At 38.7% G+C, this 26,288-nt stretch overlaps 1 protein-coding gene across 1 annotated transcript; it reads right to left on the bottom strand.

Annotated features, from left to right (window-relative positions):
• Positions 1–50: 50 nt before the first annotated feature.
• copb2 (COPI coat complex subunit beta 2) lies at positions 51–26,288 on the bottom strand. Its single transcript, XM_078208683.1, has 22 exons — positions 26,153–26,288; positions 23,659–23,796; positions 22,546–22,632; positions 20,406–20,532; positions 20,046–20,194; positions 19,627–19,773; positions 18,677–18,776; positions 16,753–16,895; positions 13,985–14,184; positions 12,224–12,334; positions 12,055–12,143; positions 10,173–10,279; positions 8,781–8,924; positions 8,373–8,503; positions 7,914–8,121; positions 5,937–6,047; positions 3,894–4,108; positions 3,203–3,295; positions 2,905–3,088; positions 2,734–2,805; positions 2,154–2,300; positions 51–469 (listed from the first exon to the last, which is right to left on the bottom strand). The coding sequence occupies exons 1-22, from the start codon at positions 26,153–26,155 to the stop codon at positions 374–376; spliced, it is 2,802 nt and encodes a 933-aa protein (XP_078064809.1). The 5' UTR covers positions 26,156–26,288; the 3' UTR covers positions 51–373.

Genomic DNA, 26,288 nt, shown 5'->3' with positions numbered 1-26,288 from the left:
GGGTTTAGAATGGCTCACCCACTGTAATAGAACACATGCCAGAGTCACAATAAAAAATGTGATCAGTTTTATTTGGAGTTAATACAGCACAACAGTACGAGCACTTCTATTCGGTTATGAAACACTAACTCCATGATTTACTTTACAGGTATGTCAATGGCAGCCATATAATCTTATCTGCTGGCTTGGCAATAGCGCCACCTGTTGTAGTGTGGTACAAAACGCACTTCAGAATGTCACCTTGCTGCCCGATCAGCTCTACTAATTTAGAACTGTCCAAAGTTGAAGTTGCAACATCTTTCTAGAAGCAAAGTATGAATATTCACTCATTTAATAGAAATTTGGTCACGTTTAAATATATTTGGTCTTGAATTTAATCGTCCAGGAATTCTTCATCCAAATTAACGTCTGAGGTGTCTATGTCATCCAGCTCCAAGTTATCCAAATCATCGTCAAGATCAGTCAGAGACTGAAAACAAAGAACATAAAATTTAGACCAGACTTGGATGTCAAATCAAATATGCTTCACAGATGAAAACTGAATGGGGAAAGTGGTTCACTAATTTGATCAGCCCTGCAGAAACTAACATTTATACCATATCTATGGTTCGTTGGACACAAATTTCCCCTTTGCTGTAGACAGTTAATTTCCAGCAAGGCAAATATGTATATTCAGAATCATGTTCTACCAAAATACAAAAGTGAAAGGCAGAATACTTAACAGACAGAGCTAGTTCATGTCATGGTGCAACTCCTACACATCATACTCCCCATCCACAATTTTGTTTATATAGTGCCTTTAATTGTTATAAAACATCCCAAGGTACATCACAGAACAAACAGAGTTGGTATTGAAGGAGTGTCTTAAAGGAGGAAAGAGAATTAGAGAGGTATAAGGAAGGGATTCCAGAGCTTAGGTCCCAGACAAATTATGGCGTGGTCACCAATAGTGGAGCAAATAAAATCTGGGTTACTCGAAAGGCCAGGGCTAGGTAAATATCTTGGAGGAGTCTGCTCAGTAAAAGCAAACTTAACAAATGACAGATGGCCAAGTGGTTGGTGGTGGATTAGTATGCATTTTTGACAAAATATGTTTTTGATGAAAAATGGGACCAAGATGGAGGAGAAAGTTGGAGTCTAAAGTTGTATCATTCATGTCATGATCTGAGGGCTGTAAATTGCCTAAGCAGAAGATGAGATGCTGTTCCTCCAGTTGGCCCCGGGCTTCACTGGAACATTGCAACAGGTCAAGGACAAACATGGGTATGAGAGCAAGATACTTAGTTGGAACGACAAGCAATAGGAAGGTTGGGATCATGTTTGCAGATTGAGTGAAGGTGAAGTAGTCACCCAGTTTGCGTTTAGAGGAGACCCCGCTTCAGAAGCAGCGAATACGATAAACCAAATTGAAGAAGGTGCAAGTGAAATTTTGCTTTGCCTGAAACAAATGTTTGGGGTGTTGAATGGTGAGGAGGGAGGCGGTAAAGTGGCAGGTGTTGCACCTTCTGCAATTGCAAGGGAAGGTGCTGTGGGAAAGGGATGAGGATTTTGGAGTGATGGGAGGAGTGGACCAGGGTTCAGTAAGAAATTGCTCATTTGTCCCAAAGACAAACTAGCTTCAAGTGATCAAAGTGACTGGGAGGCACACCTTTACCCTCATCCACTGACCTATATGTTACCCACATTCAGGCATTTGTCCAGCTCCCTTTTCAATTTTTTAATTTGTTCAATATGTTTGAAGACTCCAAAAGATGTCTCCTGATATCTAACCCAATCCAATGCTCCTGTAACTTATACAACTCAAATTGCCCACCTCAGTCAATATCTTCAAAGTTTACTTTGCAGGAGAAAAAAAACCCTCCACTTCTCTTAAGCCCTTTGTGGGGTCTAACAGCTTTTAAAACTAGATTTCAATTTTGTGGCCTTCGTTTGAACCTTCTGGACGAACCAAAACTGGACACAAAATTCTAAATAAGGTCCAACCAAAGCCTTGTATAATGGCAATATAGTTTAATCTTCCTGGCATTTGTCACATGGCACTGGCCATGGACGTTCAGATGTATGTACTGGAATGCACAACTGAAGTTGGCCCAATCTATCTGTACATGGATTACTTAAATGAGCTGTGTGCATGTACTGCTCAAGTTAAATACCTTTTTAGTTTGAAGATCCAGTACTTCTGAATCATCTGCTGTTGCCACATAATCTGGTGTTGATTCTAATTCAGCTTTTACTTCTGCTTTCACTGATGCAACTGGTGTTGACACGTCTGGTACTGCTTCCACTTCGTCTTCAGAAGGCTATAACATCAAAAAGATTTAAATCATTCAGAATGCTGAAATCTTTCTAACTAGATAACCAACAAGTATTTTTGCATTTATCTGAAAGCAGGCAGTAAGTTTTTTCTTTTATCATTATACTGGTCTGGGAACAAACACTAATTTTGAAAAAAACCTAATGTTTGCATTTGAAATGTTGCAGGGCTAAGATCTTGCCACCAGCGTTTCCCACCGTGTGTGTCACAGGTCTATCTAATTGTAGAATGAAAGTACGAGGCATCTAAGCTTAGACCTGGAAGTTCTGGATCTCTTAACTCTGTCCAACATCCATTGTCAGCTGCTGTCTTTGTCATCAGTGGTCATAGTGTTGGAGGTTTTGATTACATCGCATTGAAATTACAACATTAGTTTTCCAGCTCTGAAATTAAGGATGCGCTTTATAACAATTAGCTACCTTAATTGATGTTTCACACAGAGATGATGCAAAGCCTTTTGATTCTTCCATAATATTCCTTTCTTCATTTGGCTAGTAATTAAAAATAGGAAAAAAGATCAGCACTGGGAAATTCCATTCAAATCCAAATTCACAGCATTGGATATCACACAAAAAGATGCGATTACTTACAGTGACAAGTCGGTAATCCCTGGCAGGTCTTTCTATAATCACGGTGGTTTCTTTCAGAAATTGCTCAGCTACAAAAGCTTCCTTTAGGCCTGGGAATAAATTTTCATACTCTGTAGGGTCAGCGAGAGAATCTGCAGCTTTCTGGTTTATTTTGGCGAGATTCTCTCTCCAGAGTTTCACAACTCTGAAAGGAAAAGTTAGAATCTAAATGCAAACATCATGTGCATGTGTTTATTTTTGTATGCGGACACGCAAGATTACACTATACCGTGATAGAACTGAAACTGTTGACACATACCTGGAGACCTGACTTGGCAAGTAAGTTCTGGAAAAAAAGGCAGCTTCTGGAAGGCGTCCTGTTTTGATCAGCAATTCCAGACAATTGTCAAGCCTGCGTTTTTTTTTAAGATAAAATATTTCAAAGATTAAACCAAATACCTGCCTATTAAGTTCACAGCAACACCAATCAATATTACGTTATTGTGGGGCTGAGGGCAGGAAGAGGTATAGATCAGTATTTAAGTATCAGGTAAAAGACATGGTTCTGTGCTGTATGGTCGATGTAATATATGACAGGCATTTTTAGGTAGCAAACCCAGGAAGAATATGCTGACCTTGGATGGAAACAATGTAGATTCACCAGAAAGATTAAAGGGTAAAATTATGGGGCCAGGTTACATAAACTTGGCTTGTATTCCCTTGAGTACAGACAGGTTGGTGGTAATCTAATTGAGATATTTTAAATTATTCAACGATACAAAAGGGTAGGTTGGAATAAACCATTTCAACCGGTGGAGCATCCAGGATTTTAAAATTGGAACCAAATTGCCATGGAAACCATAATATAAAGATTTTGAAAACAATATCCCAAAGTCACATACTTCACTAACTTTTAAAAATGAAATGCCTGCATTGAAAATGTCAAGTAATCTGCAGTTAAAAAGCAACGGTCTGTTTAAAGAAGTTAAAGTGTAAGCTGAAGTACTTACTTTCCTTGCATGAAGTAAGTCATAAAAGCCACATTGTTCTTGCCATCTTTTTCAACAACCTCTGCTAATTTGTTAACCATTGGAGCATTGCCAGAGGCAGTAGCTAACAGCAATAATCCACCATAATCCTGTGCATGATGTAAACACTCCTGGGCAAGGGCAAACTGGCATTTACTAATCGCAAGCTCTGCCAATTGCTTCCATTTCTGTTCGGACTGTGGGGACAAAAGGACATTTTGCAAAATGAACCAGTTTGTGTTTTGAATTTTGCACACATTTTAAATGTAGAGTCATGGACTTAAAATCAAAGGCAGGATTATATTAAATAAGCAAAATGCATATTTAAAAGCTACATTTTTATGTGGAGCAGGTGCTTGGCATGACAAGCCTCCATGGGGATAGTGGTCTGCATCCTCATTATCAACATACTTTATTCTATTCACAGACTTCTGGACTTTGCCCATTTTTCTTGTGCTTTCATTCTCACCACTCATTGAGTGTGCCTGGTCAATGATTTTTTAATTACGCCTATTATGATGCTCTATTTGCCTTTTGACAAGGTGCCACACCAAAGACTGCTACATAAGATAAAGGTGCACGGTGTTAGGGTAATAGCATAGATAGAGGATTGGTTAACTAACAGAAAGCAAAGAGTGGGGGTAAATGGGTGTTTTTCTGGTTGGCAATCAGTGACTAGTGGTGTGCCTCAGGGATCAGTGTTGGGACTGCAATTGTTTACTATTTACATAGGTGATTTGGAGTTGGGGACCAAGTGTAGTGTGTCAAAATTCGCAGAAGACACTAAGATGAGTGGCAGAGCAAAGTGTGCAGAGGGTGCTGAAAGTCTGCAAAGGGATATAGATAGTCTAAGTGAGTGGGAGGGGGTCTGGCAGATGGAGTACAATGTTGGTAAATGTGAGGTCATCCATTTTGGTAGGAACAACAGCAAAATGGACTATTATTTAAATGGTAAAAAATTGCAGCATGCTGCTGTGCAGAGGGACCTAGGTGTCCTTGTGCAGGAATCTCAAGGAGTTGGTTTGCAGGTGCAGCAGGTAATTAAGAAGGCAAATGGAATTTTGTCCTTCATAGCTAGAGGGATGGAGTTTAAAAACAGCGAGGTTATGTTGCAGCTGTATAAAGTGCTAGTGAAGCCACACCTGTAGTACTGTGTACAGTTTTGGTCTCCTTACTTGGGGTTGCAGAGGAGATTCACTAGGTTGATTCCTGAATTGAGAGGGTTGGCTTATGAGGTGAGACTGAGTAGACTGGGGCTATACTCATTGGAATTCAGAAGAATGAGGGGAGATCTTACAGAAACATATAAGATAGAAGCAGGGAAGTTGTTTCCACTGGCGGGTGAAACTAGAACTAGGGGACATGGCCTCAAAATAAGGGGAAGCAGATTTAGGACTGAGTTGAGGAGGAACTTCTTCACACAAAGGGTTGTGAATCTGTGGAATTCCCTGCCCAGTGAAGCAGTTGAGGCTACCTTATTTAATGTTTTTAAGGCAAGGATAGATAAATTTTTGAACAGTAAAGGAATTAAGGGTTATGGTGAGCAGGCGGGTAAGTGGAGCTGAGTCCACGAAAAGATCAGACATGATCTTATTGAATGGCGGAGCAGGCTCGAGGGGCCAGATGGCCTATTCCTGCTCCTAGTTCTTATTATTCCAAACCATCTCCTGTGTTTTATACTTAACCATATTTCCTCTCACGTGTGCATGACATTTTATACCTTCCCTGTTTGTTCCATTCCTTTATAAATTCTGTTCATCTGTAATATCTTCCCATTCTATTGCAGTGTCCACACCTGAAATGTCCACTCTACAGGTGGTAACTAACCTGCCAAGTATTTCTAGTAAATTGGGAAGGGGCACCAAGGACAACATATGATCAGTGAAATACGGTTGTGAGAAGTTTGGCCCTGATGAATATAACTCTGTATAATTCAATTAAACACAACATTGAAAAATAATCTATATTTTCCGCAGTTTTAATATTTGAGCTCAAGACATTAGAAATGACGAATACAAGTGTTACCTCTGCTTCTACAGCCAACTGATATGCAATCTTCAGCTCTCCAAGCTGCAGAGCAAGTTCAAAACGGTGCTCTGGATCAGTGGATACTGCAAGAGCCTGTGATTTGAAACCCTGTGTGTGTGTAAGATAAAGGAGAGAGTTTAAAGATTCTTGTAAAAAAAATACATTCTCACTTCCAGCTTTTCTAAAATGCTACAGAGAAAATCTAACAGCCAGGATTTGTTGCAATGAGTGTCACTTATATATTTTCCATCAGCCAGGTTCTGGCGAAGCTGAAAATAGCAGATTTGATTTGTCCCTCATCAGGATCTAGTGGTGCACGAGTCTCTTCTTTTAGGTCCAAATTTTGTTGCTCAATACTTACATATGATTCTTATTTACAGAGCAATGAAATCTCAACAGTCACCACATCTCAAAAGGGCTGCAACAACAGCTTAAATTTGCATGCCAGCTTCAAAATGGGGAAATATTGCAAGGCACGCACAAGAGTAAATCATTTGAAAAATGATATAATCTCCATAATTGATAGTATTGGTCAAAATAAATTGTAACAAACTAAAATGTGTGAATTTCGTTTGTGATTTCGTATGGAAAGTATGTTGACTTTAAATTTTCTTAATTTCTGTGTTGCTCATACTTGCTCCAGTACCATTCTTCATGTCCAACCATTGCTACTTAGTTTAATTTATTTATTTGAAACCAACCATGGGTTGAAATAACCTTCTCTCAGTTTCTGCAAATAGACAAAAGGGGCAATGGCAAATTTGAGTTGAGTAAACCATTTTTTTGAAGAAATCATGACAACATTAAGACTTCTGCAAACTGATCATACAACTTTTGAGTGCCAAAATTTATGAAAGTATTACTTACAAAACTGCCCCCAATGTAAAGGATGAATATTGATGAGAAAAATGCAGGAGAAATTGCTTCTGCTACAACTACTTATCCTTACTTGTGAGCAGCACTTTGGGAGAGGTACTAGTTAAAACTAAAATGATCAATCACATAGTAATTTGGTTCTTGAAGTGAGGCAGCAAGAACCATCATTTATTTTACTGCTCAGGTTATGGTAAGTTAGTGATTTGATAATAAAATAAATCCAAACAAATTATCAAGGGCATAACATTATTTGTTGTAGAGAATTAAGACAGCATGCAACTGAGAATATGTCTTGGTGTGTAAACAAAGTTCTGCAGTGACTTTTGGTGTTAAGTCTCTCATAACTAAGTACAACCCTACAGTTAAAATATACATATCAACATTGATTCCTAAATAAACAAAAAGTACAGAGAAAATCACAAGTCACAATTTTAAAGTCACTAAGGATACTGTGGCCAGAAGTACTGATTTTATCATCACTATAAATCATTATTTTCACATTTTATTTATTTTTTCAATCTGTGCATCCATCCATTGTTCAATAGCTAAGCAACATTTCCTATTGCCCTGTCTTGGGCCAGTCTAATTCATTTTCATCATCTACACATACCTACTTTTCCATATCCCAAACCACTCTCGACAAATTAGATGGACACAAACAAGCATTTCATTCATTATTAACTGCCAGAGCTCCTGTGAATTTATGTGCTGGGATGTGCTTGGGTACACGGGCTTTCTTTAACCATTAGACAACCAGTGCAACTTGGTTCTGGGTATATTTGGGAATTATGCAGCCTTTCACATTACTGAAGGAAAATTACCTATTCTTAAATTCAGAAGTGAAATAATACTGCAACCAAAAATGAAATCTTCAAGGCAGAGTTAAAGCTTGGTGTTATTTGTCTTACATTTTATGAGATGATCAGCTGCTTAAGTGCTCAACAAGTACTGTAATTTAACTGCTTGCTTTTAAAAAAAATATACAATGTTATATATTGCTGAAACTGAAAGCTGGGGATCATTTGTCCTGAGAAACGCCTCTGCTGAATAAAACCATCTACAAAGACTGACTTAGAGTGCGATTATGTCCCATCTAACCTGTTTCTCCAGGAAGTGTGCTACTCTTGTCCTCTGCTCCTTTGGAATTGTGGGAAGAACCTTGTCAGCCATGGAAAAGTCCCTCCTCATGACTGCAGTCTGGTACTCGAGCACAGAGACAAGCAAAGAATAGCTGACGATGTTCAAATCTTTATCTCCCAAATACAGTCGATTATCTTTTGGGATATAACCCAGGAGATACATAGTTCTGAAAAAATAATGCTGGAACTTTAATTCTGGCATGAAAAGTAGCAGTTTCAATTATGTAGAATTTTTTAATACACAAGTACATGAATCAAGTTAAACCACCAGCAAATCGTTGATGGTTCATCACCCACTTCCCAAGGATAATAAATGTTGGACCACAATGTCACCATCCAATGAAATTTTAAAAATGCCAAAGTATTTAATATTGAGTTTTATAGGTATGCCATGTGATTTTCCATCACTCCCACTCACCTGTCAAGGTGGGCAATGGTGACAATCTCTCCACCAACGTAATAATTAAGTCTGTTCACAGAGCTTGTGTAGATAAAGCAGTCTCCTACCCACAATCCAGTCTTAACTATTTCCTGAATTTCACCAAGAACCTGGTAAAAGTATATCCAAAAGAATTAAACAAATCAAGTAACTCAGTATCAAGCAGTTAGAAAGATTCAAAATACACTGTTAGAAAAGGTCATGGCTGTAGCAGCATAATTACAACTTGCTAACATAGAAACATTTTCAGCACAGGCAGCCATTTTGCCCATCATGTCCCTGTCAGGCAGGTTCTATTCAAGCAACTTTTACTGCCTACGATTTCTGCGTTTTTACTGTTTCTTCAAAGTAACTACTCAATTGTTACGCTAAGTGCTTGCATCTTACCTCAAATGCATCTTCAATGCCATCCTCTGTAACTCCTTCATGTGTTTCCTGTGCTGTAGCCACCTTCTCAGCAAGATATTTCAAAATGAAAAAGGAATCCTCTGTGGCAATGCACACCAGTTCGCCAGAGTCTGACCAAAATATCTGCAAGTAAAAGGAGTACCACGTTGCTATCTGGTGATAACCATCGCTGTGGCAAATGCCACAGCAGCTTGTAGAGCAGCTTGTTTAGAAAGGTGATATAGGCATTTTAATGGTTCTTAGTGCCAATGGGTTTGGAAAGAAGTAAACTTGGCTTAGATTTAGAGCCCAATCACCATTCAGTGATCCTAAGAGGAAAAAGTACATGCAAAAATGAGATCAGACTTGGCTGTAATTCCCTAGACAGCAGAATAATCCACAATCATTCGAGGTCTGGACTTGAAAGGAAAATTTGCCACTTGAAGGGCAACTGCTTCTTCAAGAATTCCCTAGACCGCAGAATAATCCACAATCATTCGAGGTCTGGACTTGAGAGGAAAATTTGCCACTTGAAGAGCAACTGCTGCACATGAACCTGTACCCCAAAATGGGACAGTGTCCTTGGAAAAGGAGAGAATTGAAATGCAGAAATAATAAGTAACTAGCACTACATTACTGTAGCAAACGCCTATCTTCACTTGAGTGCAAGCACAGGAAAAGACCAACCACTCATTATTTAAATCCATACAGAACTCAGGCCATTTTTATTTCTAATCCCTTACTACCAATCACAATTCTCTACTCCTATTATCTGGAATGATCTGCAAAACAAACAAGGCTGTGTTAATCATACTAAGTGGCAGTCCCTTCCACAAGATACTCAAAGTTATCGTTCAGTTAAATTCAGCTTGCTTTCTTTAGGTTTAAATCACTTCTCTGAACTTAGCACTTCCTTCACCACAATTCCAACCGTATGCACAGGTTCCTTGTGCCAATTTAAAACCATGGACTGGGTTTTCTGACCATAACACAAATGGTAGTCCATTCATTTTAAATGTATTACCATCAGCACCGTGGCTAGAAATTGTAAGTCACAGTATACAGCAAGCTCCTACTATGTATACAGGATGTGTAGTGGGAAGGATCTGAAGAAAAACTTCAGCAATAAATCAACACTATAACTAATCTTATACGGGAGCTATTTGCCATGGGAGCATATCAACCACCGAGTAATACAATATAAAAATCATTAGCTCAGGCATTTTAAGAACACCTTCAGAAGTCAAATATTCCAGAAGAAAATATATCAATTTAAAATTCTAAAAAAGGTGATTTATTTAAATCAAAATAGGTACAGAAAAATCAAATTCTGTTCTTAATTTTGCATATTCTCCCTTGGTGGAACACTAATCGTCAGGTCACATCACTTACATGTTTGGGTTGTATTTCGATTCTGCGGATGAGTTCAGTGGTATCCCAGTCATAAAATGCGAGGCCATTCATTGAGCGGACACCCAGGAGGAACCCACCATAGATGCCTATGAACATCAAAAGCTTTAAAGTTACATTCAAATAAGAATGTCAGACAAAACCAAAAAGTAAAATGAGACAAATTGCCTGTAAATGCATTTGAAAAACATGTATTTATGTCATAATTCCACAACTCAATCTTCAGATTTTAATAATAATTTAATCTGGGACATGCTTCATAAAACTGAAAATTACTAATCGGTCTTCATTGCCTCACTACATTGTATTCTTGTGAATCAACCAAAAGCAGTGACATGAAAAAGTAAGTAATTCAAAACGGTGAGACGTACATTGTATCTGATGATCTTTTACTCTCTTGTTGCTTGCTTCTTTTTTGTTCTTTTCTTTTGATCCCATCCATCTCCCTCATTTACTTTGGTCTATTTATGCCTAGCTGTCTCTTCTCTCTAATTCCCAATCTCCACAGGGTCTCAACTCACCTTGTATTCTTATATACTTCAAAGCACAGAGCTACTTTCTGATTTATCATCAGGGAGAGCACAGCTGGCACAGATATCATTTTAGTTCTGAATTCAAAAGCAGAGGTCCCTTACCATCTTGCAGCGGGTGACTCAAATGTTTGAACATCTTTAATTTAGAATGTAGCTCAAGCTGTTACATAATTAATTTATTATCTATTGCAAATTAAAAAGTACCTATGTTATATGTAATTGCTAAAAATAAAATTGAGCTGTTCGGTAGTACAGAACTTGAGTATTGTTTGAAAAAAAAAAGAATAAAAAAAAAAAATCAACACTTGCACTCATCAGGATATTTGCAGTGTCGAATGTTAGATGTGATTCCGCGATTGGACAACATTAGCTAAATAATCCTGTGCTAAGAATTACGCTGACAACCAATTTAAGATGGTCAGTCAGGCTCACAGTGCGGCACATTTACATGTACTGGGAGCTACATATAATGGTACACAAGGCCCTGTTAGAGTGATAGAGGTTTACAGCATGGAAACAGGCCCTTTGGCCCAACTTGTCCATGCCGCCCTTTTTTTTTAAAACCCCAAAGCTAGTCCCAAATAGAGCCATAGAACTGTTATTTGCAGACAGAAATAACATATACACACTTTGTATCAGTTTCAGCTGAACACGATAAGTTCATGGCTTAGGGTAAGGCCCTGACCAGAGTCAAGCTGCCTGGTTTAAATTTCAAACAATGCTCGGCAGTTAAGTGTCAGTCACCATCAACTGGTGCATGCACCATGGCAACGGCTCTACCAGAGTCCACTTTCCAACCAATCAGCAATCTGCACTCTTGTCATACAGTATAAATTTGTTGATTTCCCTTGCATTGTCTTGTAAATATCCTGATCAGTGCAAGACAAAAAGCTTTGACAAGAAAAGTCTTTCTCAGCAAAAACAAGTTCTGAACTTTTTACATTCTATTTACGTGGCATTTCATGCGAATTACAAACTGGCTAGAAAAACATTTAAACATTTCCAAGAGAATCTTCCGATGTTAAATACCATAGACAGAAAAAGTCAAATCCTTTTCCTGTATTTTTATTCCCAATGTATGATGACCTTCTGAACCTACGAAAAAATGGTCAACATAATCTCATCATTTTTGTGATTGACACCAAAGGTGCTCAATATTCAAACAGTTAGACAAGTGTATTTTCTTTGAGGGAACTGGCAAAAGAATGTTCAATTTCCTGGCCATAATAAAATGGAGCATGGGTAGTTTGCAAAAATTAGCTAAATGATTTGCTAAATCTGGCTATTATCTCACTTAGATGCATTTGGTAGTGTGTAAACTGAAACTCTACCTTCCGCTCCAAAATCTGGCTTAAATGATTTCTTTTCCTTGAAATTCTTGAATATTTTCACCACACTGTTGCTTTCCCTGATTGCGTATCTGAAAATAAAAGCACATCAACTAGTGATTCAAGTGCTTCCTGACTATAACTAAAATCACACGCATAGAATTTTACTTACTCAGAAGAATCATGCGCCCATACAAACTCCTGTGCAGATCCAAAGCTCTTATTTCTCAAAGCCATTGCTGTGTAAATAATATATTCACCATCACCACAGACCACCACGAACCTAAATACGAATATTGAAACGAACGTGTGAATAAAAAATTCATATTCCCAAAAATAGCATTACTCTACAGTAGTGAGACCTCGACAACATATGTGAAGCAAGAGAAAAGGCTGGCAGTTTCAACTTTCACTGTCTTAAGACATGTCTCATGCATCTCTTGGCAGGACAAGGTCACCAGCTTAGGAAGTGTAAAACCTGATAAGTCAGCATACACTTATCGCTAAGCCAACAATGTCTGCAATGGTTCAGCCACATTAGTCAGATGGATGATGGCCATATACTCAAAGAACTTCTAGAATGGTGAACTGGCCATGACCTTCTGGATCTCCATACCTCTTCTACAAGGATACTTGAAAGTGAGCTATAAAGATGGCAGACATCAACACAGGCAACTGGGAGGCAGTCATTAATGGCCATAACCTCTGGAGGCCAACTGTTTGGAGGGCATTGGAAGAGGTGGGAAGAAATGGAAAACTCAGCTGGTCAAGTATAGGGCCCAGAGAAAACAAAGGCCAGCAGTTTTTTTAAAAATTCCAATTCAATCAAATCAAGTCCAATTCAGAGTCTCAACAAGTTGAGACATTTCCGATCCAAGCTGAGAAGACAGGGCCTCCACTCCTGTCTTGGGCCTGATCTACATGAGCCAAGCTGATTGGAATAGGTGCAAGTCCTCCTCCTCCAAGGCTTGATCTCATTTGCATCTTAGCCAAAAGGCCGAGATGCCGCTTTTAAACATTGCTTCAAATGAAGGGGCGGCACGGTAGCACAGTGGTTAGCACTGCTGCTTCACAGCTCCAGGGGCCTGGGTTCGATTCCCGGCTTGGGTCACTGTCTGTGTGGAGTTTGCACATTCTCCTCGTGTCTGCATGGGTTTCCTCCGGGTGCTCCGGTTTCCTCCCACAGTCCAAAGATGTGCGGGTTAGGTTGATTGGCCATGCTAAAATTGTCCTTAGTGTTCTGGGATGCGTAGGTTAGAGGGATTAGTGGGTAAATATGTAGGGATATGGGGGTAGGGCCTGGGTGGGATTGTGGTCGGTGCAGACTCGATGGGCCGAATGGCCTCTTTCTGTGCTGTAGGGTTTCTAAGATTCTAAGGTCTTCATGAGACTACCCACCAAACATTGAATGGTGAAGCTTAAATGTAACCTAATGACCTCAACCAAGTGCAGCATCCTGTCCATACTACACTTGATCTTAGCCAAAAAGCCGAGAAGCCAGCAAATCCTGCACCTTCTCAGCCTACTGTCATCATTTTCAGCAAATGCGACAAAGACTGCCAAGCCATAGTAGGGTTCCTGAACCACATCAAGCAAAGTTTAACATGGAGTTGACCAGCAAATGCAAAATGGAAGGCTGCCTGTCACAATAATAGATTATTTTTCCTGGTCACCGTTCTAATATTTTCTTAAATAATTAACTTTTTAAAAATATTGCAAGTGACTTGAGGATATGTTATTTTTAATTCAGGAATAACTAATAATTAACTAAAATTATGAACAGTAAATTACTATATTTAAAAAAAAACTCTCTTTAAGATAACAGTCCCTTAAGTAACAGTCCCTTAACAGTTAAAATTTGCCCCATCTTTGCCTCAATACAAACCAAGCTGTTAAATTAATTTTTAAAAATTGGGTAAAGTTAAAGCTTTACCTTCCATTTGGATTATGTTGAATTGTCTGTGGATATATCTCACAGCTTCCCATGTCTTTTACAGCCAAGGGCAGTCTTTCACCATCTTTTATCTCAGTGTCTCCCATTGCTTTGAGGTTAGCCTGCTGAACTTCGGAATGCCTGGCCCAAATAATTTTGCCACTAGCATCCATAGACATTGCAGGTTCCTCACGGCCAAGCTAGAAAAAAGCACAAATATTGTCATGTTTAAGACTGTTCCATCATATTTGTATCTACTCTGTGAAGACCCCTCAGAATCTTAAATGGTTCAATATAATCATCTCCCATTCTTCCAAACTTCAATGATTTTAGGCCCTATCTACTCAACCTTTCCTCATAAGACTACTTCTCCAATCCAGAAATTAGCCTCCTGAATCTTCTCTGAAATGCTTTGAAGGCAAATATATCCCTCTTTAAGTAAGGAGATCAAATCTGTGCACAGTATTCGAGGTGTGGGTCTCATTAATACACCATACAGTCGTAACAAGACTTGCCTACTTTCATACAACATCCCCATTGCAAAAAAGACAATTCCATTTGTCTTCCTAATTGCTGTACCTACAAGCTAACCTTTCATGACTCATGTTCAAGGACACCCAGATCCCTCTGGATTGTCAATCTGAGATTGGATAATCTCATATTTTTCCACGTTTACTCTTACAAATTTTTGTCCAATCCCTTAACCTATCTATATCCCTTTGCAAATTCTTTGTATCCCAACTTGCTTTCCTAATGTTGCAAATATTTGATTCCATAATTCATACGTTTCAAAGGTATAACTTATAGTTTTAGGAATGGTATTGTTAAGTTGGAGATTCAAGTGTTAAATGTCAGATAAATGGAAAAGCCTGGTTAGGAAACTGACAAACAACCCATTGAAGCTAGAAGTAGTTTGTAAGATTTTTTTGATGGACTCAACAAATCTGGAGCAAGGGCAATCATATCCAATAGAGATATTCATTCATAAGAGCTGCAGAACCAATGAGTTGAGGGTAAAACATAACTAGTTTGCATTTCTGGTTTGGAACATCCCAAACCATGCCAAATGGTCATGGACATGGACTGTGGCGGTTAAAAGGTTCCTTTGCTCAATTTATCTGTGGTGTTCTCACAGAAAGGAGTTGTAGATTTGTCTTATGTAGATTGCAGTTCACTTAAAATTTAAGAGGGAAAGAGGGAATAGAATATTTGCCTAGTAACTAGATGAAGAAATCTACTGTGACCCTGACAGTAAAATTAAGCAGTTAGCTTGGAGAATGCAGTGTAACTTAAGTTTGAGGGAGAGGTCCACAGTTGTGATGTTTCGAAGAAAAGTTGGAAGATCACTTCGATAAAAGCTAATGGAAGGATCCCTACAAGATTTCATACTTAAGAGAATAGCTAGAATACTGTGGAGAAATAGTAGTGAATTTTGGAGGGCTGTGGCATACCTTTGGATTGGAAAAATAAATGAGCTTCAGGATTTTTTAAGATGATGGAACTCCCAGAGGCAGATGGGGAGTGGAACTAAAACTGGATGTGTAGCATACATAGTTTATAAGCTTTACTGTTAAATCAGGAGCATTTACTTCAATTTTCTATATATATATATATATATACACAGATACTTTGGTTCAGAAACGCGAAATGTCGTGGCATTATTCTGTCAGTTAATTCCTGGGTGTGCTTATTTCTCTTTAAATGCCAACAGTCTCGAAGGGGATCATAACACTACCTATTGTTATATCATCAGCAATTTTGGATACAATATAGTCAGTCCATTATCCACATCATTTGTAAATAGTTGAGGCCCCAGTCCTAATCCCTGTGCACTCCACTAGTTACAAGTCTGATAATCTGAAAATGACTCACTGATTCTGACTAGCCAATCCTATATCCAAATTATTATATCAATACCATGAGTTCTTATCTTGTACAGTAACCTTTTAAGTAGCACCTTATCTAATGCCTTTTGGAAATAATTTGGATTTTGTGTATGACTCTCTGGATAGTTAGTACTCACTACCTCTCAAAGATTAATATGCCCCCTATATCAGCTCAGAAGGTCTTGTGGTGCAGTAGGTAGCATCCCTGTCTCTGAGCCAGAAAATAGGTGCTCCACCTCAGGGCTTGATGGCTAAAGAAGGTACATGCATAATGCAGCCAAACAAGTTGAATATCAACCTGCAAAATCCCTCCAACATGCTGATAGCAGGTGGTAAGAGTGGGAGAGACTCCTAGTCAGCCATGCTTGATGCGGAGTGGTAGCCCTCAAGCTATATACCTCTGGCAACAGGCTAGCCACCTGTTCCAGAAAGAAAGTCACTGTGGGAACAGATGAAAGTCTGCTTTGTGAACCACTCAGTGCAAGAAGTGAAACAACAACAATAAATCAGTTCAGACATTTCTTGTCACAACGCTGAAACAAAATCAGAAATAGTGCCTCCTCACATTTTACAATCTATATTATTTTAAAATCCATCAGCAATGATAAGGTCAACAGATCAACGTCATGGTGATATGTTATTCATGAAACAGACTTCACACAATGCATACACGTACAACCCTACATAACTACCTAACTTATGTACAACCCTACATAAGTTAGGTAGTTAAAGGATAGTATAGTCAATTTGTGTAACTATATTGTTGCATCAGGAAACCATTCACACCATTCAAATTCCAATTTAATGACTAGTCTGCATAGAAGACTGACACTTTCATGCTGCAGATCAGGTACTCAAACAGTAGTATTTTAACTCATATACCTTAATGATGATACTGCCTTCATCATAACCAAGAGCCACATTGTTGGAGCCTCTCAGACTTGCCACACACCAGACTCGTTCCATTCCATAATTCAGGGTACTCTCTAGGCGGTAAGTGCTTGAATGCCAGATACGGACAGTACCTTTAAAGAATTAAATGCAATGGGTCAGTTACATACATAGTAACTCAGTAAACTTTTGGACACAAAACTAATGATTTATCTAGCCTATTCTTCCAAATGTCCCATCAGTTTTGTAAAAAAAAAATGATTCTAGAACTATAACCCTTGCATCTCTTAACTAACAATGTATTCAGTCTTTCTTTATAACCTCCTCATTGTCCTGACTGGTAATCTGAGCCATAATTCAGTAACTCTCTTACTTAAGAAATAAAACTGGTTAAATGTATTTTTCTTTGATGTCCTTAATTTTATTAAACTGCGTCCCTCGTCCTTGAATCTTGGGCACAACAGAAATATTTTGTTTGATCCAAAGTTCCCATATCCATGGAAGTCCTAAAGATCCCCATCAGTCATTCTCACCCTTCACCAGGAAATTAAATGTGTGTGTGCATGTATATGTGCACAGTGATGGGGAAACTATCCTTCAGAACCCAGCCCTATTAATTCAGAAATCAAGCTCATAACTCTCCTCTCGACTTCCTCCAATAATTTTACACTTTCCAGCAATATACAGAACAAAGTCTGAATACAATACACCAGAAGCTGTTCCATCAAGGTCACATATAACTGAAATATAACTTCCTTTCATTCTTAGTCACATCCAGTTTTACATCACTTTTTTTTTGTCCGCCAACAAGGGTTTTTTAATAAGCTACCAATCAAAATTCCTTCTTGTTGTAGAATATCTTTCCCTGCCCTTCACAATGAAAAAACCCTTTAATTTCTGATTACACGTCTCTCAGCAAAGATCAGGAGACATAATGTTTTTGAAACATGGGCAAAGAAATGAAATCATTTGAACACACGTTAACATAAAAGTAAAAACATAAAGGAACACTGAGAATTGTGAAGATACAATCAAGTATCAGAACAAAATGCAAATGTAATCTGCTATTACAATTTATTAAGAATATCTTTCCCTGCCCTTTACAATGAAAAAACCCTATAATTTCAGTTTATGCGTCTCTCACGAAAGATCAGGTGATAATGTTTTTGAAACATTGCATGGGTTATCCACCATACTTGTTCCAATAATTGTCCTTAAAACAGCTTTTTGAATTATACTAATTTGTTAGCAGATTGTGTTAGTTAGTTAGTTTATACCATCACTGAGCTGATAGTAATTTTGATTTGGAAGGAGGCTAAAATAATTGTGTTTCAATCAGATATATAAAAAAATCTGCCCTCATCGATTCTTTAACATAGTCTCTTGGAATGTTTTATACTTATTTGAGATCTCTCTCTTCAATCTTTAAAAGACACGTTGTTTACGATGATTAAAAATTTAAATATCGGGGTTACAACTTAAAAATTATGAAGTTAGGAGGAGGAAGAGCCATTATATCCCAAAGATGAGAGAGTTGTGAAAGTTACCAGAGCTACAGAGCTCAAAAACTGCTATTTCAGCACTCCATGGCAAAACATAAAATCTGACTGCTCCACTCCACTGATATATGCTCTTTTGAAAAGCAAGTAGTAGCTGAGACTGGACTATTCAGGATATCCAATTATAAGACAATTCCATAATTGCAAGGTAGAACTTGTAGCTATGGGTACAATCTCCCTCCTGCCCTTTTGGAAGGTGTCCACAGCATTTCTGGAGACAATAAATCAACAGTCTACTTTATCCCATAAAAGTAACTGCTTAAATTATTTTAATACAGGGAGTGGTGCAAAACCGAACTGGAACTTTAAATAGAGCAAGCATTAATAGCAATTATTGAAACATAGGCAATACGCACCATCCTCCGATCCAGTAATGATAATTGGAAGTTCAGGATGGAAGCTAACACAAGAGACATTCTGAGCGTGGCCCTCCAGTGTCTGAACACAAGTCTTATTCTGCAGGCAAAACAGCATTATTTCAGTTATAATATACAATGCTTGTTTATGATTTCAGGACTAAAAGCTTGGATCAGTTAATTGGTTCAGTGCATTTGGCAATGGAGCAATCAACACACAGCAATGGGATCAAGTTCACTAACTTGTACTGCAATGTGCAAGCCTTTTGCAAATATTAACAACAATTCAATATAAAGCAGATAATTACTTTCTCTTAGATTGGTGAAAATATTGATAGTTTGGTTGCCGGTTCTGTGTTTTTGTCAGCTATTGACCCATATGGATACGTTTGACCTTCTAAATCAAAGTGAGGACTACAACCAGGCTTTTGTACAATTACACCATCATGGAAGCAATGTTTATTTCTAAAATGTTTATATGATTTTGCAGAGTCAAGTTTTACCATTAAATAGAATCAATTATCATAGAATCTCTACAGTGGGATTTGGCCCATCGAGTCTGCACTGACTCTCCATCAGAGCATCTTACCCAGTCTCTATCCCCATAACCCCAAATATTTACCCCACTAATCCCCCTAACCTGCACATCTATGAACACTAAGCAGCAATTTAGCATGGTCAATCCACCTAACCTGCACATTTTTGGACCGTGGAAGGAAACCGGAGCACCTGGAAGAAACCCACATAGACATGGGGAGAATGTGTGTGTGCAGTTCGCACAGTCACCAAAGGCTGAAATCAAACCCGGGTCCCTGGCACTGTGAGGCAGCAGTGACTCCATGCCGCCCATTAAAGTTAAATTGTGAAATTACAATTCACAATTAAACGATCCTATATAATTGCCCAACCTGCGTGAACAATTACCTACCAATGTAATAATTTCTCTTTACCTGATAGTCCCAGATTTTGACTAGACGGTCATCAGCTCCAGAAATCAGATATGGTTTGTCCCCTCCACTGTAGTAATCAATGCAGTTCACTCCTTTCTCATGGCCCTCCAAGGTGAAATTAGGTGAGGACGAGCCAAGCTGCCACACCTGACAAGTGCCAACACACAATTTACAAATGTAAGATCTTTACAGAAGAACAAAATACGCAAAACAAACCCCTTCAAATATTCCTAAGTCAAATATACCACACTCCATCACAGCAGTCTGTTTGTCTCCATATTTTAGGTTGGGGAGTAAAGTCATATTGTTTTTTCAAGCCTTTAATTTTATGCTGTGAAATGTTTTAACTGTTATAAAAAAAACTTTTCAGCTCTTTCCTCCAAACAGTTCTACACCATACTTCAACCTCGTTCACATACCTTAATAGTCCTATCCAAAGATGCACTTGCAAATTGGTTGTTGTCTTTCGGATTGATGACAATCTGCATAACATAATGGGTGTGCCCTTCAAAAACTTGGGTGCAGGTCCATTTCTTCTCCCAGTCCCACAGTTTGATAAGCATGTCATCTACCAAGGGAATGATTTACCAGTTTTTGAAATCATTCCATAAATCATCAATATTTGAAAAATAGCAAAGACAAAATCTGCAGAAAATCTTCCACTCACCAGCATTAAAAGATTTATCAGAAATAAAAATAATGATGAATTTTACATACATAGACTACAATATTGGTCAGTTGAAAAGCTAAGAAATAAGTCTGAAGTAATATACACTCACCACTGCTGGTCAAGATGTAAGGTTGAGTTGGGTGGACAGCAATACAACGAATGTAATCTGAATGAGCTTCAAACATGTGAACTCTCTCCAGTGTGTTGTAATTGAAAACTCGGATCTGCATATCATCCTAAATTACAAATTACAGATTATGCCTTGCAAATTCAACAATAGCCAAGACTTTGCAGCAAATTGACGATGTCCACGTTTTTGTGGTCAAAATGACAGAATATTCGTCTGAACTGAAAATCACGATAAAGCAGAATGGTTTTTAAAAGTCTTCCCCTTACATCAACATAAAGCAAAGACAACTTTCACTAACATCAAAATGAAATGAGGCAGAGACTTCACACTGATCGATAAATTGAGTTTAAACCAACATAACTCATCAAATAAATGGCAGTGGGAGATGGATGATGATTAAGGCGACTATGACTACAATATATTTCAAAATTGTGTCTTTGTTTGGTACTTAGCTGTAAAACTTACTTCCGGTGACATTTTGTCACAGTCTTCCATTAATAATTCTTATAAATAAAGTTTATTTATTAATCACAAGTAAGGCTTACATTAACACTGCAAATGAAGTTACTGTGAAATTCCCCTAGTCGCCACACTCCGGTGCCTGTTCGGGCCAAAGCACCTAACCAGCACGTTTTTCAGACTGTGGGAAGAAACCGGAGCACCCGGAGAACATGGGGGAGAACGTGCAAACTCCACACAGACAGTGACCCAAGCCGGGAATCGAACCCAGGTCCCTGGCGCTGTGTGGCAGCAGTGCTAACCATTGTGCCACCGTGCCGCCCTTATGTCTATATTTACGATAGCTAAAGATCACTGTCACTATATTGTGTAAATTTCCCATCCCAATTTTTAGCTTTAATGTACATGTAATTTTTAGCTCGATCAACTTCATAACATCATAAATTCAAACGATTGAATCAGATGAAGGTAGTCATAGAATCCCTACAGTGCAGAAGGAGGCCGCCATTCGGGCCATCGAGCCGGCACCAACTCTTACCCAGGCTTATCCTGTAATCCCAAGTATTTACCTCAATATTCCAAACCTCCACATCTTTGATCTCTAAGTGGCAATTTACCATGACCAATCCACCTAACTCGCACATCTTTGGACTGTGGGAGGAAACTGGAGCACTCAGAAGAAACCCACACAGACACAGGGAGGATGAGCAAACTCCACACAGGCAATCACCCAAGGCTGGAATCGAACCCGGGTCCCTGGCACTGTGAGGCAGCAGTGCTAAACATTGTGCCACCGTGCGGCCCAGTTAATCTAATTCTTCCCCAACACCAGCTCCACCATTTTCATCATTTGCACATGGACAGCAGACTTAACTTCAATTCAGTTATCTCACCTGAAGGACAAGTTGTTGATTTACACAATGTAATGTGTAATAGAGATATTATCAAAGTAACTGTGCGAATAACCTACTTATGATTGCCTCCCTTAGATGGACAATCACCTCTGGTTCCCTGAACAATTTCACACAAACTAGCTAAAACAGATCATTATTTGGGGAAGGTCCAGCCAAATAATTAAAGCTCAGGCAATTTTTAGTTAAGATACATAACTTGTCTGAACAGAAAAAAAAGTTATTTTCTCCTTCATCAATCTATTTATGAATGCAAATAAACCACTAATTCCAAAATGCTGACTCCTTACTAGTTCCACAGTTGTCAGCAACGTTCTTATGCCTCAACTGAGTAACTATTTAAATGTGATTCCTGGCACTGAGTGACAGATTCAATACGGATGGGTCATTACAGCTTAGGATGGTGGCAGCTTCTCAAAAAAATGTTCAACGCATGCACTTTCAACTAGGGACATTGGAAGATGATTGGGAGATAGAAGCATGCCTAGTTTTACCCTTCTGAAAGTTTGCTTGACAATGTATCTGTTGGGTGCCTTGGGATGTTTTACTATACGAAAGAAACTACATAAATGCAAGTTATTGTTTTCCCCTTGTCTGGGGACTGAAAGGCACAAAGCACCGCCTCACCACTGTCTAACCGAGATCAGGCAGCTCAAAAGAGACCACGGATCCCTTCTTGAACTCTTTAGTCTGAAAGGTGCTGTACTGCATCTTCAGACTCTCAAAATTCCCCAGTCAAAGATACTTACTGCTCCTGTGATGACCCAGTTCTTTCTTGCCACAAACTTAGACGCCCTCACAGGCAGATCGCACACCTCAAACGTCTTCACCAGTGTCTGGAAGAGTACAGAAACAGTAAAAAAAAAGTAAATATGACCAGTTTATTCGAAACTCAATTTCACTGCTAACTGAAAAGTTATCTACTTTAATACGGTAAATACATATTAATTAGCCTAACAATACAAAACCTACAATATTGCTAGAAATGAGAATAAAATAAGGGGAACCACATAAGTCGATCCATGTGACGAACTACTCATCTTTGAATAATCAAGATGTAAACTTGTTTAATTTGATCACCTTTTGGGTTTTGTAGATGACAGATATCTGGTCTGGAGAATGAAATCACATCAGGAATCACATATGTGAACTGCTACACAGAGACCACTTAACACAACTTCAAAACAGCACCTGTTACAGTAAGACTCTGATATTTCAATTGCCATTGTTGTCTCTATAAGTGACACTAAATTTTGAAACTCATTCTGGGCTGTTTTGTCATCATGGCTCTTGTGCAGCAGAAACTCACTGAAAATTTAAATTCATTTACTTAAGAGGAAAGTTTCATTATGTGCTGACTTGAACCTCAGAACTGGAAGATTTGTAATTTATTTCATTACAACAGCACCACATATATTAAGTTTACATAGCAATGTAGCATAAAATGTAGTAGTAGATATTTATTATTTGGGGAATTATATGAAATATAATAATTTACTTATTACAATTCCATGCAAGATGATTTTATTTCTATCTGACTGTCTATTAAAAATTCCCTCATCAAGAATTAAAACTAAAAATATGGAAAGACTTCTATAAGCAGGTCTTCTGACATAAAAGTTATGTCTCACTGTGCTTTACAAGAGGAAAGCTGGGCACTATACAAGGAAAGGAGAATATTGCAAGGGAGAGAAAATAAGTGAAACACCAAACAATTTTTAGGAGGCAGAAAAGACAGTATGGCAAAGCAATTTTAGAACAGAACCACAGTGAACAGGTCTGAAATAATAAACATTTCATTAAACACTGTTTAGCAATTGCAACATCCACCAGAACTGGAAGAAGCAAAAAAGCAGCTGTACCTGAGATTCATGGTTCCACACGCAGACGCTCCCATTGTAAAGACTGGCCAACATCCATGGTTCAGTCGGGTGCAAGTCTACACTTTTCACTCTGTCAGACCGAGCGGTCAGTTTCCGTTTGATGTCTAGTCTCAAAGGCTAGAAAAAAGTTAATATAGTGTTAATATTATTCCAAATAATGCACACTTAAATACATTGCACTTCGTGAGAGTTTAAACACATGGGGTTTAAAAGCATCAGAAGAACATAAAGTGACTACCAAATCCCCATTGCCACTTTGCACTATATACCAACCAATACAAATTTATATAAAAACAAAGTACTTTGGAAGCAGGAATCTGAAACAATAGAAAATGCTGGAAAATCTCAGCAGGTCTGACAGCATTTGTGAGGACAGAATAGAGCCAATGTTGAGTCCAGATGACCGAAGACAAAGTTATACTCCAATATTTCCTTTTTAATCACAATTTTAACACTACTTACTTTATAGAAGATTATTTGTGTTGTAGCTGTAAAGTTTAAGAGATAGCACTACCGTTCTGGTTAACAAAGTCCTCCCCACATGAAGTCAATTCTGAGGTAGAATTCCCTTTAATTGAACCAATTAATGAAAGCTATAGATTGCTGCATTTGTTTGACTTAAACTCAGTGTGCTATCTTTGTGAGCATGACTGAACCCTGGCTCATCGACCCATAAAAATGAGTCTGTCATTGGGTTAACTGCTCCAAGTTTTGTCTCTGTCAGGCTCTGTAAATAACATTTTAATAGATTAACCACTATCTAATATTTTGAGGTGAAAGGTGCTACATAAATATTGTTAAAATGTTAATTCTTTTCTTAAATTGCGGCAGCAGACTGTTACTGGGTCAGTTCAGAAAGTCTGATCAGTCGGAAACTTGGCATTACAACAGCCAAGCACACACACAATCCAGGCTCATGCATAAACATAGGAAGAGGAGTAGACCATTCAGCCTTTTATGCCATTCAATGAGATATTGACCGATCTGTGGCCTATCTCCATATACCTGCATTTGGCCCATATCCCTTAATACCTTTGCTTGATTTAAAATTACATCCATTTGCACATGATACCAGACGACTATCAGCTTCCATTAAACCATATGCAGCAAATCACCATGTTCAAAGGTTAGTGCTTTGTAAATGCAGCCACCACATGTCCGGTAGTTTGGAGAAGTGCCTGTTTTATCATCGCTTCTACCAAGAAAGCCCGCACCTATTCCAGTTAGCGAATAATGTGGTGAAAATGTGACAGTGCACAAATATAAAATCAAGAGACGAAAAAACAAACTAAACCTGTCAGTGGAAATAGTGTTTACCTTTATAATAGTAAAACTCCTGCATCTACTGTTTATGAATGTTTCAGTAAGCACTTCCTAATATACTTCCAGAATGAAAAATAAGTGATATATTCACGGCCGTGTAATTCTTTGGTCACAGAAAATTTGCAGATTTAACAAGCAATTACTAACAGCTTGTATCATAACTTTATTAACAACCTGGGAGGGGAACAGCATGAGTGTCATAGGTAGAACATTTTGACAGGGATCAATGTTGAGGGCTTTGATATTTCTTATGTTTAACTAGAAGAAATTGCAACTCATCTAAGACAATATCAAATAATCAGCCTGAAAGTACAGATCGTGGAGGGTTCAAGACAAGAGTGAAAACAGGATGCAAACTCAAATGTGGAAGCTGACTCCATGTTTTGAATAATGTTGCTGCAAGCTGCATTTGGATGAGGAAGAGAATAGGTCAAGCACACATCAGGCAGGTAGAGCAATTATTCCGAGGAGTGCTCTATGATTTGATAGGCAAGAATGGAATCAAGCGAAGACTACTAAGATGGGCAGCAGAGGAGCTTCCAACAGAAACAAAATGCTTACAGCTTGCAAGAGTACACTTTAAACATATTTTCCATCTGGCAGGTAGACACCATCATGAAATAACTACCTTACTGATCAAACAGCAACATCAATCACTCAATATACATGGAAGTGTTACATCTAATATACCCATTACACCTCCAGAAATTATAAACTTGCAAACTAATAAACTGTAAATCTATCTTCAAGTGCACAGCTCACTTTTCGACAACGTATTTTGACCTCGGGCCAGAAATCTGCAGATAGTTACAAGTAACTTGATTTGTCTACTGAGACTTCACACCAAAAGCAAGTTTCAATCGAGGCGTTAAAGGGCCATATTGTAAACAATGGTCAGTTTCAGATCTGCCTCCTTACACAGGACCAGACTATCTACTTGCAGTGATCGGTACAAACCCCCGCCAAGGCGACAAGGGCCGTGGCCCACAGCTCAACCCCATCCCCAGAACTCGGCCTTCCCTTCCCGGGTAAGTCTGCAGCCGCTCCCGGGCCCTCTGTGATGAGAACAGCGGGCCCGAGCTGAACTCCAGCTCCCTGTCAGCCTCCATCCGCACTCCCAGCCATGTCCCTGTCAGGCTGCTGTACCCACCATCGCCCCGGCCACTCAGCCCGTCACCAAACCAAAGCCCAGCCGAACCGACTGATCCTCTGACGTGGAGCTTCCTCCCCGGCCACGAAACACGGGATTTCGGCAGATTCGCGAGACTGGCCGCGGCCCCGGAGAC

The sequence above is a fragment of the Mustelus asterias genome, chromosome 3, assembly GCF_964213995.1.
Source record: "Mustelus asterias chromosome 3, sMusAst1.hap1.1, whole genome shotgun sequence".
In the NCBI taxonomy this organism is placed as follows: Eukaryota; Metazoa; Chordata; class Chondrichthyes; order Carcharhiniformes; family Triakidae; genus Mustelus; species Mustelus asterias.
Note: the sequence above shows the minus strand (reverse complement) of the source record. Positions and strands in the feature narration are given on the sequence as shown.

Excerpts from the sequence above, each read along its gene's own strand:
- copb2 (XM_078208683.1), bottom strand. Across the intron at positions 12,144-12,223 it reads TGGGCGCATGATTCTTCTGA|ATACGCAATCAGGGAAAGCA; the intron begins GTAAGTAAAATT and ends TTTTATTTTCAG. Across the intron at positions 10,280-12,054 it reads GCCAGATTTTGGAGCGGAAG|GCATCTATGGTGGGTTCCTC; the intron begins GTAGAGTTTCAG and ends TGATGTTCATAG.